The sequence below is a fragment of the Odontesthes bonariensis genome, chromosome 24, assembly GCF_027942865.1.
Source record: "Odontesthes bonariensis isolate fOdoBon6 chromosome 24, fOdoBon6.hap1, whole genome shotgun sequence".
NCBI classification, from domain to species: domain Eukaryota; kingdom Metazoa; phylum Chordata; class Actinopteri; order Atheriniformes; family Atherinopsidae; genus Odontesthes; species Odontesthes bonariensis.
Window position 1 is genome coordinate 23,184,471 of NC_134529.1, and position 20,396 is coordinate 23,204,866.

At 42.2% G+C, this 20,396-nt stretch overlaps 2 protein-coding genes across 2 annotated transcripts in view; one reads left to right on the forward strand and one right to left on the reverse strand.

Moving 5' to 3' along the window:
* The window catches only part of cnstb (consortin, connexin sorting protein b), a 40,173-nt gene that overhangs the window by 7,847 nt on the left and 11,930 nt on the right, over window positions 1-20,396 (forward strand). Inside the window, exons 3-4 of the mRNA XM_075458752.1 lie at window positions 16,933-17,042; window positions 19,105-19,135. Of these exons, the coding sequence (XP_075314867.1) occupies window positions 16,933-17,042; window positions 19,105-19,135 (141 nt within the window). The remainder of the gene's footprint in view (window positions 1-16,932; window positions 17,043-19,104; window positions 19,136-20,396) is intronic.
* On the reverse strand, window positions 6,807-13,228 carry LOC142375626 (uncharacterized). Its single transcript, XM_075459772.1, has one exon. The coding sequence runs from the start codon at window positions 13,226-13,228 to the stop codon at window positions 7,352-7,354; it is 5,877 nt and encodes a 1,958-aa protein (XP_075315887.1). The 3' UTR covers window positions 6,807-7,351.

Consider the following 20,396-nt stretch of genomic DNA (forward strand, 5'->3'; position numbering starts at 1 on the left):
ATCTTCACTGACAATGAAACTCCAGATGTCTTGCATTTTGAATTTTGATGAGGCAATATAACATTACATGTTGTTTTTTTTACCAGCATGTTAAAGCCCCCTTAGCTGCTAGCAAGAAACAGAGAAAAAAAATCAATCTTTAAAGTATCTGGGGCTATAATTTTGACTTGTCAAAATTGAATCACTTAATCACTTTTTAACCCAACCCTAGCTCACGTTAGCAGTACCAGCTAATAACAACACATTACATTGTATTTTGTAGATGTAAACACAATATATTTACAAATATAGGTTGGTGAGTTGTATGTGTGCAACTGAGTCAATGAGACAAAAACTGCAAATATCACATATTTTTATATGCAGGGCATCCATGTTGGATTGGGGTTTAGGTTGGTGAAATTCCTTTACCTTTTTTCAGTAGAATATCGAACTTTGTTCAGTTCAGAGTAGGGGTGGGCGATATGGAAAAAATGTTGTATCACGATTTTTTTGCATAAAATCACGATTTCGATTTTTTATCACGATCTTCCATCCAAAAAAAAAAAAAAGACTAATTACAGTAGAGTTAAGTCGACATGCTGAACCACAGAAGAGCTAAGGAGTAAAATAAAGAATTTTGCAATCAACACATTGTAATTCAACTGTAACCCAATTCAAGATGAAAAATAATGATCTAATTGATGACATCTGACACAGCGAGAGTGAAGCAACCGGAAATAGAAAAACGAACCACTGATGACGACTTGACTCCACCTCATGATGCCATTTAGCAACAGATGAGCAACGCTGCATGTTCATTTACTGCAGCCACAGTCACGCACTGCCATCACCAGAGCGCCCTAAAGGAATACTTTTTAACTGTGTAATGTTTGTCACGGTCGCAGTGCATCCCTTTTCTCTTGCACCGTAGTTGGCTTACGAGCTAGCGGTTTCCTCATCCGACCCGAGAATGCTGCTGCTGGCCGTGAGTTTCTCCCGTGCGCCGCTATGGATGTGCTGTGGATGGTACCGCTGCTGCTGTTATCATTCCTGATGTGGACCAGCAGCAGTGGGTTAGGGTAGAAGAAAACCCCAACCAATTCCAAATTACAGAGGTGGATTTCCTCTTCTTCACCAGCTCGTCGGCTTGGCTTTCAGCCATGGCTGTCCATGCGTTTTCTAAGTTTTTACAAACACAACATGGAGGCGTGTAAGAAAGTGTCACGACGCACAGTTCGCTATGATTGGTCGGTTAGGTTAAGGACGCCCTACGTCTGCCGCATCGGCGGGAACCAGCATTAAAAAAAAATAAATCATAGCGCTGATTGGCAAAGGCGATCTATACGGTTTCTCTAATTTGGTAGATCGCCTGCGATTCTCCACTCTTCCTCGCCAGTCACGATTTTATATCGTCAGATCGCGCACCCCTAGTTCAGAGCTTTATTGTCTCTCCAGGGGAATTTTGATTTGCAGTGACAGCGCAACTAACACAACAACAATAAAAAGACAAACAGTGACATAGAACAATGTCGCAGAGTACAGCACAACCAAACTTGATTTCAACAATCCTAAACTAAGTAAGAGAATAAGTATCAGAGAGTATAAAATGTATAAAAGATACAAAAGGGGTGTTCCAGTCAAAAATTCCAAATGGGAAAGTATGTTAACAGGCTTAGCTGGACTAGCATCAACCTATCATTATGTATTAAATTTGTCATAACGTACGTTATATTTTCTTTCTCATACCAGTACGATACAACACCTCGATTGACCAAGCAAACATTGAGAAAGTCAGTAATGAAACACATCGAAAATACAGTGATCAGAATTTACAAATCAAGACAAGCAGCAGGTTACTGACATAATGTCTGTTATGCCGCCCATTGATCGTACGCGAGACTCCGGTTCCTTTCACAGATGTTTATTAATCGCATCAACACCGTAGAACTAAATATTAAAAGAAAACAAAGCAAAGACAACATCAGTTTCTGTAATCACTAAAGAAACAACATTGCCAGCATCGTCGCCGGTATCAACAAATAACCAAAGTAACACTAACCACTTTAGCCTGCTTCTCAATCAACGGCAGTGTCATTCCTCAGAGGCAATCTCCACGGCAAAACCAGGACTCTTCAACCTTTGCATCACTTCTTTCATGACTTTCATGTGGTTTTCATGACTTTCATGACTACATTTTTACACATCACAAGCAGGTAACATTACCATTACAGGTGCTCCTCGGTCTCTGTGAAGCTCACATGAGCTAACCGGCGCTACTTCCTGTCTTTTCTTGTTTCAACACAAAGCATGTATTTCAAAATAAATTAAAACAACTCCTGCATTTACACTCCCACCATCACACAATGTGTGATTCACAATAAAAATTGACATTGTTAACAGAACTTAATGACAATTTTGTAAAAACACAAATGTACCTTCAAAACAAACATAGTAACTTACTTATTTAGCCTCAAGCAATAGTACTGTTTTGTGTATGGACCTTTCTTAGTTGTGCATGTTCCTTTACTGTCAAGTGTTGTGTCACTAAGTAACAGTTTGAGTTTTCTGACTCTTCCGTCAGCTCCTTGGAAGACTTCAACTACCTTCGCCAGCTTCCACCGATTTCTTGGTATGCTATCATCTTGCAACAGGACAATGTCATTCACTTTAGCATTTCTCCTGCTCTTGGTCCATTTGCTCCTCTGCTGCAGATTCAGCAAATACTCCTTTCTCCACCTGGTCCAAAATTCATTGGACAAGAACTGAACTCTCTTCCATCTTTTCTGCAGATAGATATCTTCCCTTACAAATTCTCCAGGTGGTGGTGCAATGATTGACGATTTCATCGTCAATATGTGGTTTGGAGTTAAGGGTTCTGGTCCTAAAGGATCATTGAGATGCTCTGTGGTCAATGGTCGACCATTTACTATCGCCATCGCTTCATAGAGGAAAGTTCTTAATGAAGAGCTGTCTAATCTTCCAGCAGACTGGTCTAGAATGGATTTGAGGACACTTCTCACGGTCCGAATCTGCCTTTCCCAGACGCCACCCATGTGACTGGAAGCAGGTGGGTTCATGACAAAGTTGCATCCTAGCTCTTTCACACGTTCTTGCTCTATTCCTTTCATTAATTCCTGGAATTCATTGCGTGCCCCCACGAAGTTTGTGCCTTGGTCACTTTGTAGTTGACTTACATTGCCCCTTATTGCAATAAAGCAGCGCAACGCATTCAGGAAGGCATCAGTGGAAAGGTCATCCAATACCTCAATGTGGATGGCACGAGAACACATGCAGGTGAATAAGAGCCCATATCTCTTTAGTTCTTTCCTTCCATCTTTAACATAAAATGGTCCGAAGCAGCCCATACCGGTATAGGTAAATGGAGGAGTAGCTTTCATCCTCTCTGGTGGAAGATCGGCCATTTTTTGTTCTTGCTTACTTTTCCTGAGTTTTCTGCATTTAATGCACTTGAAGACGAGTGATGAAACTTCAATACAACATCCTAAAATCCAAATCCCATTGGAGCGCAACTCATTGATGGTCATTCCACGACCCTGGTGCTTCACCTTCTCATGGTAGTGTTTTATCAACAATCGAGACACATGATGTCCTTTTGGTAGGATAGCTGGGTGTTTGACATGAGGATGAAGTGTTGCTTGTGTCAATCTACCTCCCACTCTCAGGATATCTTGGCTATCCATGAAGGGGCTCAACTTGTGTAGCTTGGTTGACTTGCTCCTTTTTACCTCTTTCCTTTGTATCAGAAACTTGATTTCATCACTGAATGCTTCCTTTTGAACTGCTTGGATTATGAATTGTTCAGCATCCATTCTTTCTTCAAGTGTCGTAGCTTCATTGGATCTTGTTTTAAGACCTTTCACTTCTCTTGCAAGACGCTTAAGTCTTGCTACGGCCCTTACGGCTCTCTTCCAATCTGAAAACTTCTGAAGTCGGTCTGGTAGAGACTTCTCCTCCTTTGCCTTTGTTGTGTGAACTTGTGCTCTTTTGATTTCCGGGTCGTCTTGATTGATTTCTCCCACCTTAATCTCTTCTCTCTTAGGGAGGTCTTTTTTCCACAAGAAACTAGGTCCCGTGAACCAGTTGGACTCTACAAGCTCCTTTGTGGTGAGTCCACGAGAGGCATGGTCAGCCGGGTTATTTGCTGAGGCAACATATTGCCACTGACTTGGTTCTGTACCTGATTTGATCTGCTGGATCCGGTTGGCTACGAATACATGAAATCGCTTTTCATCATTATTGATGTAACCAAGGACAACTTTGGAATCGGTCCTAAAGTATTCTTGTAGATCTTCAATCTCCATTTCTCTCTTTAGGAGATAACTTGTCCTTGTGGCCACGACCGCAGCTGAGAGTTCCAGCCTGGGGATTGTTGTTACCTTTGTCGGTGTAACTCTTGCCTTCCCCATAACAAGAGCACAATAGACTTCTCCAGACTTCGAAACAACCCTAAGGTAAGAACACATTCCATAGCCAGAAGCACTAGCATCGGAAAAATGGTGAAGTTCATACTGTTGAACTTCCTTGGATGTCAATGGTATGTAGTGCCGTGGTATCTCTACTGAAGACAGATTGTGGAGATCTTGGAGCCATGCTTCCCAACACGGCCTGAGGTTGTCAGGAAGTGGTTCATCCCATCCTAACTTGTCTTGGCACATCCTTTGTAAGATCAGTTTACCCTTCAAAATTAAAGGTGCCACAAATCCAAGAGCATCAAAAATTGAGGCTACTGTTGACAGTATTCCTCTTCTGGTGAAGGGATGTTCTTTTACCCTCACCCTGAACTGGAACTTATCTGAGCTAATGCACCATTGGACCCCAAGAGCCCGTTCCATCTTGTGTTCTCCCAAGGCCATGTCAAGGTCAGCTGCACCTTCAGCACGTTCTTGCTTTGGGATTGTGCCAAGAACCTTCTTGTTGTTGGTAATGAATTTGTGTAGGCGGAGATTACCAGTGTTGCAGAGGTCTCTTGCCTCTTTAACAAGCTTGATGGCTTCTTCTTCACTGTCCAAACTTGTCAATCCATCATCAACATAAAAGTTGCGCTGTATAAACGTCACTGTAGCTTTACTAAACTTGCCTTCTCCTTCTGCAGCCAGGTGTTTGAGCCCATAGTTCGCGCAGCCAGGTGACGATGCAGCACCGAACAAGTGAACCTTCATGCGGAACACTGATGGTGGAGCCTCCATATTCCCTCTTTCCCACCACAGAAATCTGAGGTAGTCTTGGTCCCTTGGTGCAACATGAAATTGGTGGAACATCCGCTCCACATCACACATGATGGCTACTTCTCCTTTGCGGAAGCGACACAAGACCCCCACAAGGGTATTTGTAAGATCTGGCCTGGTGAGTAGATGCTCGTTCAGTGATGTATTCTGAAACTTGGCTGAACAATCAAATACCACACGAATCTTTCCTGGCTTTTGGGGGTGATAAACCCCATGGTGAGGGATATACCACGTTGTCTGATTGATAAACTCTGACTCTGGAACCTTTTCAGCATCATCTCTTGCTATTACGTCCTCCATAAAAGCCACATAATCCTTATGATATTGATCATCTTTCTTGAGACGCTTTTCCAGACATCTGAGTCGATGTTCTGCGCACACTTTGTTGTTTGGCAGACTTGGCCTCTCTTCCTTGAAAAGGCAGTGGCATTTCATAATGTCCATTTGGCTTTTGCTTGATGCCGTCTTTCAGCTTCGCTAAGAACTTAATATCTTCTTGTGATATTAGAACGTCTTCACTGAACTTCTCTGTAAAATCTGACTCAAAGACCTTGAGTATATCTGTCGGAGAGATCATTTCCTTGACTTGAGTTCGATAAACAAAATGGACCTCAGACTTGAGCTCAGAAGAAGGCTTCATAGCTGGCTGAACTTCCTTTATGATGACACGGTGGCTGACACCGATTTCATCCTCCTGATCATAATCAACATCAGTGCTGCTGTAGCCGATAATGCTCCAACCCAACACAGACCTTTGTGCATATGGCTGGGTTTCATTGCCCATGATGACATCTCTGGGAAGTAAGGCTTGGGGACAGTTGTAGCCGATTAACAATCCTACTTCACAGTCGAGCTCAGGAGACATTTCATCTGCCAAATGTTCTAGGTGAGGCCAGGACTTTGCCGTTCTTGTAGGTATATGGGATCTGTTTGCTGGTATGTATTCTCTGGTGTAGGTTGTTGGGAGTTTGATTTTAGTGTCAGAGCTGATGCCTCTTACTTGTAGTCCTTGCACCTTGTGGCTGTTCACCACCTTTGTTTTTGATGTTATTGTGGACACTTTAAGTTTTACTGGTTCTTTCTTGACATGCAATGTTTCAGCTGCATCTTGCAGGATGAAGCTCTGACTATCAAGTAAAGCATACACCAGAACTTCCTTGTCTGGTTCAGCTGTCGTGGAGACATAGACTGGAACAATAGATGAAGTATGAGTGCTGCCTTTCTCTTGAACAACTCGGTTAGAGGTAGCTTGCTGTGTTTCTATGGGTTCAGACTGTTGGTTCTTGTTTCCCTTGTTTTCATTTGACCTTTCTTGTCTGTTTCTTACCCCTTGTTCTTGATCCTTTTTCCCACGATCTTGATGTAGGCAAGTGGGATGACGTTTTCCACATAAGTCACACACACTCCTGGATGTGCAAGATTTGGAGCTGTGGCCGATCTTGAGGCAGCCAAAACATAACTTCTCCAGTTGTACAAACTTAACCCTTTCTTCAACTGATTTTTCCATAATCATGCGACACTTATGGAGAGTGTGGCCTTTCTTCTTGCAAAAAATGCATGTGATGTTTATTCTGCCCTCCCTGAACGTAGGTTGATTGTGTTAGTTTGGCAGATAGTGAACAGTTCTCCAATGAGAGGCAAAGTTGTTTTCTTCAAAGGTTTATTACCTCCAATTGAAGGTTACTGTAAAACTGAAATACATACAACAAAAGAAAAGTATTATAGTATCACATTTTTGTGTACATATTGTTATGCATCTCTATGTATATTCAACAGCTTGAACAGCATTTCACTTCCATTATAATAACAAATAAAGTCCGCTAGCTTAATGCTAACTAATAATGTAAAACCCCATAAACGGGCTAACGAATTAGCATCGTCATAACAACAAAAGTATAAAAGAGCTGTCAACTTATAGAAACAGCAATAACGGCAACATACACCACTACATATTCACAATACTCACAGGCATATGTTCTCTTTACTCTTTACTCGCACCGCTACGTTTCGGCTGCAGATTGACCTTTGTTTACGTTGTTTTTGTCGCAATACTGCCACCCTCTGGCGAAAACGTGCAAGTCCAAGTGGGGCAGCACACTCCCCGCCTGGTATAATGCTTTATACCACTACACATTACCTTTAGGAAAAAGTAATATAATCTCTGAGATAGGTCGCAAATACACCTTAGGAACACCTTGCTTAACTACCCTCACTTCCACCTTGCGTACTCTACCATCTTGGCTGGGTACAGTCTTGACAATTAGTCCAGTGGGCCACTCAGTTCTTCTGGCTTGGGAATCTTTCAGTAGGACAACATCGCCTACTTGCAGGTTGCATCTGTCAGTATGCCACTTTTTCCTTGGTTGAAGCGTTACCAAGTATTCTTGTCTCCACCTCTTCCAAAAGGCGTCGGCAAGGCCTTGAACCTTTCTCCAGTGCTTAATAGAGAGGTCATTTACATCAAAATCACCTTCGGGTGCAGACAGAGTTTCTGCTTTTTGTGTCAGCAACATAGATGGAGTAAGAACTGCTGGAGCTTCAGAGTCAGAAGATACTGGAACCAGTGGTCTTGAGTTCATGATGGCGGTGACTTCTGCCATCAAAGTAGTGAGCACCTCATGTGTCAAGTGGGATGTGTTGGTTTTAAGGAGAAGAGCATCCAGAATGCGTCGAGCGATCCCTATCATTCTCTCCCACACTCCACCCATATGAGAGGAGTGAGGAGGATTAAAGATCCAGGTACATTTGCTATCATGGAGGTGTGTCTTCAGATCAGGATCTTCTGTGTCAAGGTTGAGTTCCTTACATGCCCCAATAAAATTCGTTCCCCGATCTGATCGGAGTGTTTTAATGGGTCCTCTGATTGCTGTGAACCGTCTGAGACCGTTGATAAAGCTTGCTGTAGTCATGTTTTCCAGGACTTCAATATGCACCGCCCTGGTGCTCAAACAGGTAAATATGACTGCCCACCGCTTGCTCTCTGCGTGGCCTCCTCTTGTTCTTCGAGAGGTCACTGTCCATGGGCCAAAGACGTCCACTCCAACATGTGTGAAAGGTGGTGACACTGACAGTCTGTTTGCTGGCAACTCCGACATTTTCTGTTCCTCTAGTTTACCTCTGAGTCTTTTGCAAGTGACACATTTGTGTATAACAGTAGAAACAAGTCTCTTTCCCCCAATTAGCCATAGTCCGGCTGACCTCAAGGCGCCTTCTGTAAAATGGCGTCCCTGATGTGCAACTTGATCATGATAATGTCTCACCAACAGTGTGGCTGTGTGAGTCTTTGGAATGATCAAAGGATGTTTATCATCAAAGCACATGTCTGCTGAGGATGTGCGACCCCCAACTCTCAGTAGTCCTTCTTGGTCCAGAAATGGAGACAGCCTCACAAGAGGGCTTTGTCTTGGGATTGGATCACCTTTGATAAGATGTTCTATCTCCTTAAAGAAGACCTCTTGCTGTGTTGACCTGATGATCACAACTGTTGCTTGTACACTCTCCTCTTCTCTACTGCCATCACTATCAGGAACCTTTACCTTGCTCCTGACTCTTTTGATCAATCTGGAAATAGCCCGTACCAGTGACTTCCACGAGGAGAACCTTTCGAACCTCTGTGCCCCAAGCACATTTGGCACTAATGTCACCTTTGTACTGATGGCTGTAACCTCAGGACGGATTTCTTGATCTTGGTCTGGATGTATCAGCTCAAAGTTGTCGTTAAGAGCAGTGTTCTCTTGCTGTGGCTTTGACAGAAACGATGGCCCAGAAAACCAGTTGGTGCCCTTGAGGTCTGTAGCAGCTAGTGGCCGAGTCCCGTGGTCAGCAGGGTTTTGTTCAGTGTTGATGTAATGCCACTGATGTGGATGAGAAGACTTCCTGATTCGTGTGATTCTGTTGGAGACATAGACATAGAATCGGCGTGACGTGTTGTTAATGTAACCTAGCACAATTTTACTATCTGTGTAGAACTTCACTGAGTGAATATCAATGTCCATTTCACCCTTGATGAAGTCTACCATCTCCACTGCCAAAACGGCAGCACAGAGTTCGAGACGAGGAACTGTATGTGCAGGACGCGGTGTCAGTTTGGACTTTCCCATGACGAAGCCCACGTGACACTCTCCTGTCATGGAGACAGTTCTCAAGTAAGCTACAGCTGCTATAGCAATGTCAGAGGCATCTGAAAACACACAAAGTTCTCTGTACTGAGTCTGTGTAGCTAATGAAACAGGAACATAAGGTCTTGGGATATCAAGCTGCTCCAGCTCTTTCATGGAGTTCCTCCAGAGTTTCCATTGTTCTTGTTTTGCTGTTGGAAGTGGAGCATCCCAGTCATATTGTTCAACAGAAAGCTCTCTCATTATGTTCCTTCCCCCCACAGTAACTGGTGCCACAAACCCTAAGGGATCAAATAGACTGTTCACTGTGGAGAGAATGCCCCTTTTTGTCAAAGGTTTCTCTTCTGAAGAAACACAGAAGGTGAAGCTGTCTGTCACTAGGTTCCAGCTGAGACCTAGGCTTCTTTGTAGGGACGGTGATTCTCCTCCAAAATCGAAGTCTTTAACACCTTTGGCCCAGTCTTCTGTGGGGAATGCTTGCATGACACTGCTGCTGTTGGATGCTATCTTGTGTAGTCTGATGTTTGACTCAGCTAGCATTTCTTGAGATGACTGCAAGACCTTAATAGCATCTGTTTCAGTGGGAAACGATGCAAGTGCATCATCCACGTAAAAGTTGCGCATGACAAACTCTCTTGCCTCAGGAGTGGACTCCGTTGACTCTGAAGCAGCTCGTCGTAGGCAGTAAATAGCAACCGCTGGCGACGGACTGTTGCCAAATACATGAACCGTCATGCGAAACTCTTTCACTGGTTTCTGCAGATCATTGTCTTCATACCACAAGAACCTTAAAAAATCTCTATGTTCCTCGCATACTGTGAAGCAATAAAACATCTGCTGCACATCAGCAGTAACTGCAACTGGTTCTTTGCGAAAACGGATCAGGACCCCGAGAAGGGTGTTGTTCAGATCAGGACCACAAAGGAGCACATCATTAAGAGAAAGTCCTTCATGTTTAGCACTGGAATCGAACACTACTCTTATCTGTTCTGGCTTACGTGGATGGTAAACGCCGAATAAGGGTAGGTACCAACATTCCTGGCCTTCTGTTAGCTGTGGAGCTGGCTCTGCTTGATTGGCATCAAATATCTTTTGCATGAAGCTGATGAAATCTTTTTTCATCTGAGGTTTCTTATCTAGATTGCGCCTCACAGATGACAGACGCTTCTCAGCTTGAGGTCGGTTGTTTGGAAGACGGTTCCGTGGTGATCGAAAAGGTAAGGGGGCAACCCACGTGTTTGCTTCATCCTTGTAAGTTTGTTGATCCAGCGTTTTCAGAAAAATCCTATCTTCAATTGACAGGTCAAGGTTGTCGTCGTGTTCTGTTTTCTGAAATACTTGGCACCCAAGATCATCAGTCTCTCTGACTAGATTAGACACAGAGCCCTGAAGATTCAGGCTTGGAGTGTGACAGCTGAGCCTCTCTTTAACCTGAATGGTGTTGGTGCATGGACCCAAAAGTGAAGCTCGTCCATTGTGTAGAATGTTGGTCTTGTAGACAGTGGTTTGAAATGTCTTATGTGCGGCTCCCAGACACACCTCACCAACAATGACCCACCCCAGGTCCAGACGTTGAGCGTATGGTTCATTGTGAAGTCCATTGTGCTGCTCCCTGACCTTGTGTACACTGAGAATGTCTCTGCCAAGGAGGATGAGTATTTCTGCTTGTGGATCGATTTCCGGGATTTTGCCTGCTACTGGCTTGAGATGGGAATAGTGGACAGCAACTTCAGGAGCTGGGATTTCGGCTCTATCATCAGGTATCATGTCACATTCGATGAGAGTGGGAAGGGAGAGCCGTGTCATGCCATCCAAGGACTCGATGATGAAGTTGTTTGCTCGTCTCCCTGTCACATCCATGACTCCTGAACATGTCTTCAAGGTATATGGTTCTAAGTGTCCATCAATACTGAAAAGGTTGAAAAAGTCTGTCTTTGCAAGTGAGCGGTTGCTTTGTTCATCAAGCACAGCGTACATTTTGACTGCCCTTTCTGACTGTCCATCAGGATACACTCTCACCAGACATATTTTAGAACATGATCTGGAGCCAGTTAAATTTCCACATATTTCAGTACACTTTGATGTCACATCCATGGCTGCTAGTTCCCTTTGCTCCCCGCCATGATCTTCTGAAGCAGCAGAACCTTTCCACTTCAAAATGAGAGGTTCAGGATGAAGTGCTGTGGTATGTGTTTCACTTTCACATTCTCTGCACTTTATTGGCACATTGCAGTCTCTAGCCATGTGGTTAATAGAAGAACAGCATCTAAAACAGATATGTTTGTCTTTCAGGAGAGATCTTCTTTCTTCCAGACTCTTACTTCTGAACAGACGACACTTTCTCAGTGGATGCGGTTTACAATGTAGTGGACACTGTTTATCAGGGTCCATGATGCTCTTGTCAGTGGGAGTATCTTGACTAGCTCCCCCTGGTGATGACACATCCGTTTTCCTGACAGAGATTGGCAACTGACATTTCTGCTTTGGAGCTGCTGGTTTTTCTGTTCTCAGGCTGAAGGTTGTAACACAGGCAAAGCTAGGGTCATTGCGAATCTTGGCTTCTTCCCTGATGAAGCTGACGAAGTATGTGAATGGAGGATAGGGCACACCATGGTCTCTCTTGTATCTTGAAGCCACAGTAACCCACTTCTCCTGCAGGTTGTAGGTGAGTTTTGACAGAATAGGGTTGACCCCGTGTGCTGTATCTAGATGAGACAGGCCGGGCAGATAGCCGTTCTGTTTTGCTGCTTGTAGCTCCAGAAGAAGATCTCCTAGGTCTCTCAGACGTTGGTTGTCTTTGTTTGTCAACTTAGGAAAGTCTTCAACTCTCTTTAACAGTGCATGCTCTATGATTTCTGGTGCACCGAAACATTCCTCCAGTCGCTGCCACACCATGTTGAGACCCTCCCCAGGGTTGTGGACGTACGCTGCTCTGATTCTTCTTGCTTGAGCAGCAGATTGTGGTCCAAGCCATTTTGCAAGCAGGTCCAACTCTTCTTGTGGTAACAGATGCAGATCCCAGACTGCAGACTGAAAAGAGGTTTTCCATGCCCAGTAATTTTCGGGTTGATCATCAAATTTCAGCAACCCAGAACTGACCATCTCTCTTCTCATCAAATATTTTGCCAGGTCTGAGGTGTCTGTAGGATGGACATTATGAGGTCTTGGTGTAGATACGTTGTGCCCAGGATGGTAAAGCTGGCTGTCATTGATAGACTTTTTTACATAAGGACCATAATTCCTACTGTCAAACTCTCGCTTGGGACTTACAGCATACTGGTGTTGTGACATGCTCACTCCAACCTTCCGTCTTGGGTCAGATGATAGGAATGGCAAAGGTTTAAACTCTTCCTTGCTGTGCTCACTGCCCTGGTAACCGCTCGGGTCTTTGTAGTCTGTAGTTGCTTTAGTGTTGTCTATGGCTGGCTGTGGTGCTGATGCAGATGGAGGATCTGGATGGTCGTCATGATGAGCTTGCAGACCAGAATTCAATTCTGCGTGTTGCTGCACATACTCTTGAGTGCGTTGGGCTGGATCAATCTGTGGCATCTCGACAAGTTGTGGCTGTGGTGGGTCTCCGGCTTCCTGTGCGGAGTCTTCCCAAGCTTGAGCCTCAGCTTGTGCTGCCGCCGCTTCTTTCTCTGATTTGAGCACATGCAGATCTGCATCTAACTCAGCTTTCTTTTTGAGCTGTTCAGCTTGTTTCTTCAAGATGTTTGCTTCCTTGTGTGCAAAGGAAAGTTTCACTCGTGCAGCCTCAGCCTTTGCTCGTGCCCTGGCAACAGCGACAGATGATGAGGTGACTTGACTGGAGTGCAGAGAACTGGATACTTTTGACCTTGTCTCCATTGTATACTCTTTGTTATCATCTGCAGGAGTTGCCATGATTGAGATGTCTTCTTTGATGCTTTAAACACTTGCTGTGTAGCAATCCGATTTCAGCCGAGTGTGATGAGAAGATGCCTTTTTACTATTCTGCCCTCCCTGAACGTAGGTTGATTGTGTTAGTTTGGCAGATAGTGAACAGTTCTCCAATGAGAGGCAAAGTTGTTTTCTTCAAAGGTTTATTACCTCCAATTGAAGGTTACTGTAAAACTGAAATACATACAACAAAAGAAAAGTATTATAGTATCACATTTTTGTGTACATATTGTTATGCATCTCTATGTATATTCAACAGCTTGAACAGCATTTCACTTCCATTATAATAACAAATAAAGTCCGCTAGCTTAATGCTAACTAATAATGTAAAACCCCATAAACGGGCTAACGAATTAGCATCGTCATAACAACAAAAGTATAAAAGAGCTGTCAACTTATAGAAACAGCAATAACGGCAACATACACCACTACATATTCACAATACTCACAGGCATATGTTCTCTTTACTCTTTACTCGCACCGCTACGTTTCGGCTGCAGATTGACCTTTGTTTACGTTGTTTTTGTCGCAATACTGCCACCCTCTGGCGAAAACGTGCAAGTCCAAGTGGGGCAGCACAATGTTTGTCTTCTCACTTGTATTAGTGGTGAAAGTCTTAGCACTTACATTTAGATTTCTTTGATACTTAAACTGTTCTCGTTCTGTTGGCTTTGATCTTTCTTGGTCAGTTGGCTTCACTGCATATAATGATGTAATGGGGTTGCATGCAATTCGAGCCTCCACATTAAGAAATCTCACAAAGTGGCTGAAGTCAGGGAACATTTTGTGTTTGTCTTGATAAATCGTGGCTTGATAAATCTGTTCCAGCGTGAGCTCAACCAATCAGGGAGCTTGACAATAATCTTTTGGTTTTCCACACAGTCGTTGAGAGTTTGTAGACCTTGAATGTAAGGCATAGCTGATTCCACACTACTCAGGAAATCAACAAACTCACGAAGATTTTCGCTGTCTTTGGGGCCAATTTTATGCCATGTGTGTATCTTGTCACGGTATGACTTGGCAACTATGAATAGATTACCAAATCTGTCTTCAAGTATGTCCCAGGCGACATGATAAGCTGTTTCTGTTCCTACAAGAAAATGGCCTTCAATAGCTCTCTTGGCTGATACACCAACATACTTGCGTAGAAAGAACAGTTTTTCTTGAGTTGGCAGGTTTTTGAGATCAATAAGAGTATTGAAGGAAAGCTTCCAATCATTGTACTTGAGAGGATCTCCTTTGAAAACTTCAGGTTCTGGAATTGGAACTCGATTAGCTGTGATTGCCTCAGCAAGAGTTCTCACAAGGTCATTGGAAGCTTCATGAGAGGTCAAAAAGGTTCGAGTGGCTGGGGCTTGTTGCATGAGTGCAGTTTGGGTGATGACTTGACTTACAGGGACTTCAGTAACTGTGGCTGGATGTGGAATCAAATGTGATGTGTACATGGAGGGATATGGACGGGGGTTTTGAGGGGCTGTGACCTCATCTGGGCGATGTACTTGAGTGAGCTTGTCTTGTTGAGCAGGAAGAGCTTGGGAAACTGGTGCTGGATGGGAGGGAAAAAATGGATCAATTAAAGGGTTAAGTGCAAGTGGTGGGTGGAGAGATTCTGAATAAACTTGCAGCCTTGCTTGTGCTGCAACATGCCCTTTAAGTTCTTCCAGCCGTTCTACTTCTCTTCTTTTCCCTTCTAGCTTCATCTTTCTATCAGCACTTTCTGCTATGAATTGAGCTCTTTTTCTAGCAGTGTCTGCTTCCATTTCCCTTTCTTTAGCTTCTCTTTCAGCCTTTAAGATTTGTTCTTCCACCTCAAGTCTTTCAATTTCTTCCTTTTGTTGATGTTGTGCATTTGTTATCTTTATCACCTCTTGTGTAGCTACAACTTCAGCTTCCGCTTGTTTTGCATTCAGGGACAGGATGGAAGAGTGTCTGGATGCTCTTGATGAAGCCTTTGACTGATCAGTTTGAGCTGAGGAGACGCTAGATACTGTGGTGTCAAACACTGACTTAGCATCAGGCCAAGATATGTCTTCTGAATCATTACCACTGCGAAAGTGTTGAACCTTTATATTTGCAATCCTAGTGAATGCTTGACATGTATCATTCATTCTCCGAATGTCAGGCTCAGGATTTGAAATGGCTCTTATTTCAAGGTAAGTATTGTCAATGTCAACTTGGATGGTGCTAATTGCATTTGCAATTTCATCAATCAGATCATCAGCATCATTATTCTTAATGGACCTTTTTAAGCCATTGATGTGATACCTCCATCTTCTGTACATCTTTACAAAACTCACATTTAGATTCTTCAATTTGTCATCAAACCTTTCCTTTTTCAGTGAGCTTTTGTGTGCGTCCACTTTTCCTGATTCCTGGAGGCAGTTGTGTGTCATTGTCGCCAACCTGAGATTGTGTGTCTTCAACTTGCTCATCAGCGTCAGCTTGCTGTGGTAGGGTAGTCTGCTCTGCGTCACCATCTTCTTGAAGGTTTCCTTGAGCGACCTCTTCAGTTGGTAGAACAGTATTTTCTTTTGTGTGTGACATATTAAATGTGCAGAGTGTTAAACCTGTTGAATTCTGAATAAAATGTGTTCTGTTCTCTAAAGTGTGCAAATATGAAATACAAATGTAAATAGAATCTCTTTGATTACCACATCTTAACTTTTTGCATAATGCACACTACAGTATCATAATAACACACTTCAAAAAATGAATAATGAACAGCAATTAACAAAGTGTAAATACTCTTGGCACAGTCTAAATATGAAGAACTCTTGTATGAAAAATATCTTGATATTACTTAAACCGCTTAGATTCAACTGAGAGAATGATGAATTTACTTATGTACTTAGTTTCTTTGATTCTTACTAGAAAGTCAATTGCAGGAAAATGTCCACTGCATCTTTAAGAAAAAAAAACACAAATGAAATGTCTGTGTGATAGAAACTTAATGGCAGTTAACAAGCACTTCTGCTACTTTCAAGACACTCGATTCGACTTGCTTGCTTGTGTAGCCTTGTGCGCTTGCCCTTTGATTCACACGAACAGTTCACGTGGTGGTCTTTCCTTCACCGCATGTGGACTGCAGCTAGTCCGTCTTCATCCGCTCGGAGTCTTAACCGATGCAGAAGTGTTCTACTATGCCGCCCATTGATCGTACGCGAGACTCCGGTTCCTTTCACAGATGTTTATTAATCGCATCAACACCGTAGAACTAAATATTAAAAGAAAACAAAGCAAAGACAACATCAGTTTCTGTAATCACTAAAGAAACAACATTGCCAGCATCGTCGCCGGTATCAACAAATAACCAAAGTAACACTAACCACTTTAGCCTGCTTCTCAATCAACGGCAGTGTCATTCCTCAGAGGCAATCTCCACGGCAAAACCAGGACTCTTCAACCTTTGCATCACTTCTTTCATGACTTTCATGTGGTTTTCATGACTTTCATGACTACATTTTTACACATCACAAGCAGGTAACATTACCATTACAGGTGCTCCTCGGTCTCTGTGAAGCTCACGCGAGCTAACCGGCGCTACTTCCTGTCTTTTCTCGTTTCAACACAAAGCATGTATTTCAAAATAAATTAAAACAACTCCTGCATTTACATCTGTAGCATTAGATGCATTTAATTTTAATGTTTGTTTTTTCTTTTGTTTCTAGGAAGTGTCTCCACAGATGGAGCACAGGGCCCCAGCCCAGAACTGCTGGCCTCCCTGCGGTCCCTTGGAGAAAACACTGACTACACTCTGCTACCACACTCCCTACACCAGGTGTGTGTGTGTATGTGTGTGTGCGGTTAAACCCTTGAGACATAGCGTGAGGAACATATTCTTCCAAATCAGGAGGGAATTCATTGCATCTTTATTTAGCCAGACAGAAAAGCTTTGTGTGTGGACATGTGCGCTTTGGTATTTGTTTGTTAGCTTCCATCTATGAATAGTTGCCTCTTTCTGCATGCCCTCTCTACAAAATCTATGTTTTCTGTGCTGATAGAGGCAAAATCTAACAGATCCTTGGGCTGGTGTGCATTAAAATACCCTGTTAGATTTTCACCGTAGCCATGCAAATAAAATAAATGGGCTGTTTTGTGATTTAAAAACTTTCAAATCAAATGGTAAAGAGGACAACAGTAGTTACTGAAGAAGGTACGTTGCAGGTGCATAGATTTAAACTGGCACCCCAATGCCCCCCCCCTTTGCCTGTGTGCATAATTATGGGTTTCAACAGACATGCTAATTACAAATGAGCTAAATATACTTTAGTTCTAGCTCTTTTACTTGTTGAAAAGGATCACAGTAAGAGACCAGCGGTTATGTATGCAGTACTTTCTAGAGTGAAATTTCCAACCAACACTCGCCACATGATTAATTTGTCTCAGCTATTGAGAAGCTTGTAGTTTACTTTGCGTTGCTGCCAACTGCAGTAATCATGAAACAAAGGGGAAGCTGTTTTCCTTCAAATATTGAGAAGGGAAAGGCGAGGCAACGCAGAGCAATAAAAACTACAACTCGTTTGACAAATGTAAGTATATATGACATGTTTGTGTGAGAGTCAATAGCTCTGTCGGAGTTTTTCATGACAAATCCAGTCCAAGTACATGGAATTTCTGTTGATATGTGCACGCCAGGCTTACTTTTAGCAGAAACATGGCCAGTGTTCACCATTCTCTTTTTAAAAGTAAGCTCCATATTTGGTCATACATGCAATCTGCTGCTATTTTGGGGTGCAGAATGGCCTTTATAAGAAACTTAGACAAGTCAGGAAAACGAGTGCAGCTTAAGAAAAGTGTATATTAACCTTGAAATACTAAATACTGATATGAATGATGATTTCATGTATTCATGTAGGTTAGATGTGAACCCATGATGTGATTTTTGGCTATTAAAATCTATGATCAAGGCAGAATTTAAAAACATACATATTTAGAATGGATGGATGGATGGATGGATATTTAGAATCAATAAAGAATGCACGGAGGCATTTATAATTAGCAGTGATTTGTGTCTGAAATATTTTGACTATCATAAATTATATTAATTTATTTCAGGAGAAAGAATTTGACAAAAATTCCCTTTGATTGTTCCCAACTATAAAAATGTGGGTGTTTTCCACTTTGTTGTTTTCTGTTTTACAAAAAAATTGATAGAAATTTAGAATCTATAATGAATACTGGACTTTCTTTTCTCAACCCTGTAAAAGAGTAGGTGTAATTACTAACTGTCTGACACTAAAGCTTAAATGATTCTGCTCCAAAACATTAGTTATGATGTGCCTTTTGTGATATTTGCTGATCATTTGTGAACAATAGAAAAAAAACAAGTTGCAGCACCAAAATTACAAGTACTATGATTGAATAACAGTGTCAGTGAACAATATCCATTGAAAATAAACATATCACTTTTTAATTTTTTCAATTGAGTAGTCTACTGATGGTGGTGGATGACCTTAAAAGCAAAAAAAAAGCAAAAAAAAAAAAAGCCCACAGAGACATGTTAATCCAGACCATAAGTAGATTCATGTGACTCCATGTCTCACAGGATTCCTGCATGTCTCTGTTTCCTGGTATGATGCTGCCATGTGATCCAAAGGGATTTGGTAACTTTCAAGCAAAAACTACATTTATTTGAAAACCCTTAGTATTGGACGGCATCATTTGAAGCACGCAGTGCGATTTAGCATGGTTTAAGGTCAATCTGCGCCTTGATGCCTCATGGGTTCATTGCATTTTTCACAAGAAAGTCCTGCCACATAACTTATTTTATGGAACAGAGTAACATTCTTGCGATTCAGCAAACTGGACCTCATGTTTAATCAGTTATCTTCTTTTTAAAGATTGCAGAGGCCTACTCGCTGGAAGGGGACTGTATCCTTTTAAGTGCAAAGTGACCTCATATCTGTTTCAATGCATTGTGGCATTCGTCAGTTCTATTGTCTCACCAGTTGGGATTGAGACACATGCTATCAAAGAAAAAAATGTAGGAGGATGACATCAAGTGCATGGCATAATCTTACTGTATAGCTCCCATCTGATTTAGCTGAACATGGAATTACTATTTGTAAGGTTCATAAAACAGAGCAGATTTGTGGTTTGTTGTTTTAACTTTGGTTTGTTTTTATGTATTTATTTGGGGCCTGACCTGCTTGTATCAAGGATGGATTTGAATTCCACAGAGACAAAGAAAATACTGCTCATCAATCTAGAAAGAAAATATAAGACACACAAAAGAATTGTCTATCATCTCTTTTCCCTCTTTGAACCACATATTTGTCCATCTTGTTGTTTTCTGTCTGCGTATTTAGTCTCAGGCGCTGGGTGTTCCCATACTTTGGCTCAAAGCCCAAAGGGCTTGCAGTTGTAGTTTCCTCTGGCGCTGTTTATGCTTTTGCCATGGCAACGGCTGTCAGTCTGTCTTGCTGCACAAGGATAGTGTGTGTTTATGTGTTTCTGAATAAGGGGAGGAAAAGAGACAGCGAGAATTTAGAACGTATGGAAAGAGAACATGAACATCCCACTTCAGCAATAAAATCCATTTCTTTCAGTGAAAATTAGAAAGTTTATGATTATATCTCAATTTTTTATTATTATTGATGAGTGTATGGTAATTGTTAGCTGTGGTTGTTAATTGGTGTAACTATTGTTGATATTGTTGATAAGTCCCACTCTGGCAGTTATAAATCCTCAAAAAACTCATCTGTGCACCTCCAAATTGTAAGTTTAGTATTTTTTTGCATGAAAAAACCCCCAAAGCCTCTAAAATGCCTCAGGATATGACTGTACCTAGTGTCCCTCATTCAGTAAATGAGGCAACTATGAATTTGCGAATCTCACCACTTTCAGATACCTACCTGTCAGCAGGCGACCCTAGCCTTCCCTACCTCTGCTAAACAATGGCCAGTTTTACTATTGGTGTAATTCAACCTTACATACATATAGCCTGTGGTATGTCTGTATGTTTGATGAAGTGAAGTGAAAAAATGAAATTAATAAAATCAGTTATACAGCCTCACTCTAGAGAGGGATTCTTAAGAAAGCCAAAGGAAATGCATACCTGGTTGTATGCATGTGTAAGTATAATGAATGTAAAGTATTCACTTGCTATTATTTCAACAATTCAGCTGCTGCT

Excerpts from the sequence above, each read along its gene's own strand:
- LOC142375626 (XM_075459772.1), bottom strand. The coding sequence starts at position 13,228 with ATGGCAACTCCTGCAGATGATAACAAAGAGTATACAATGGAGACAAGG.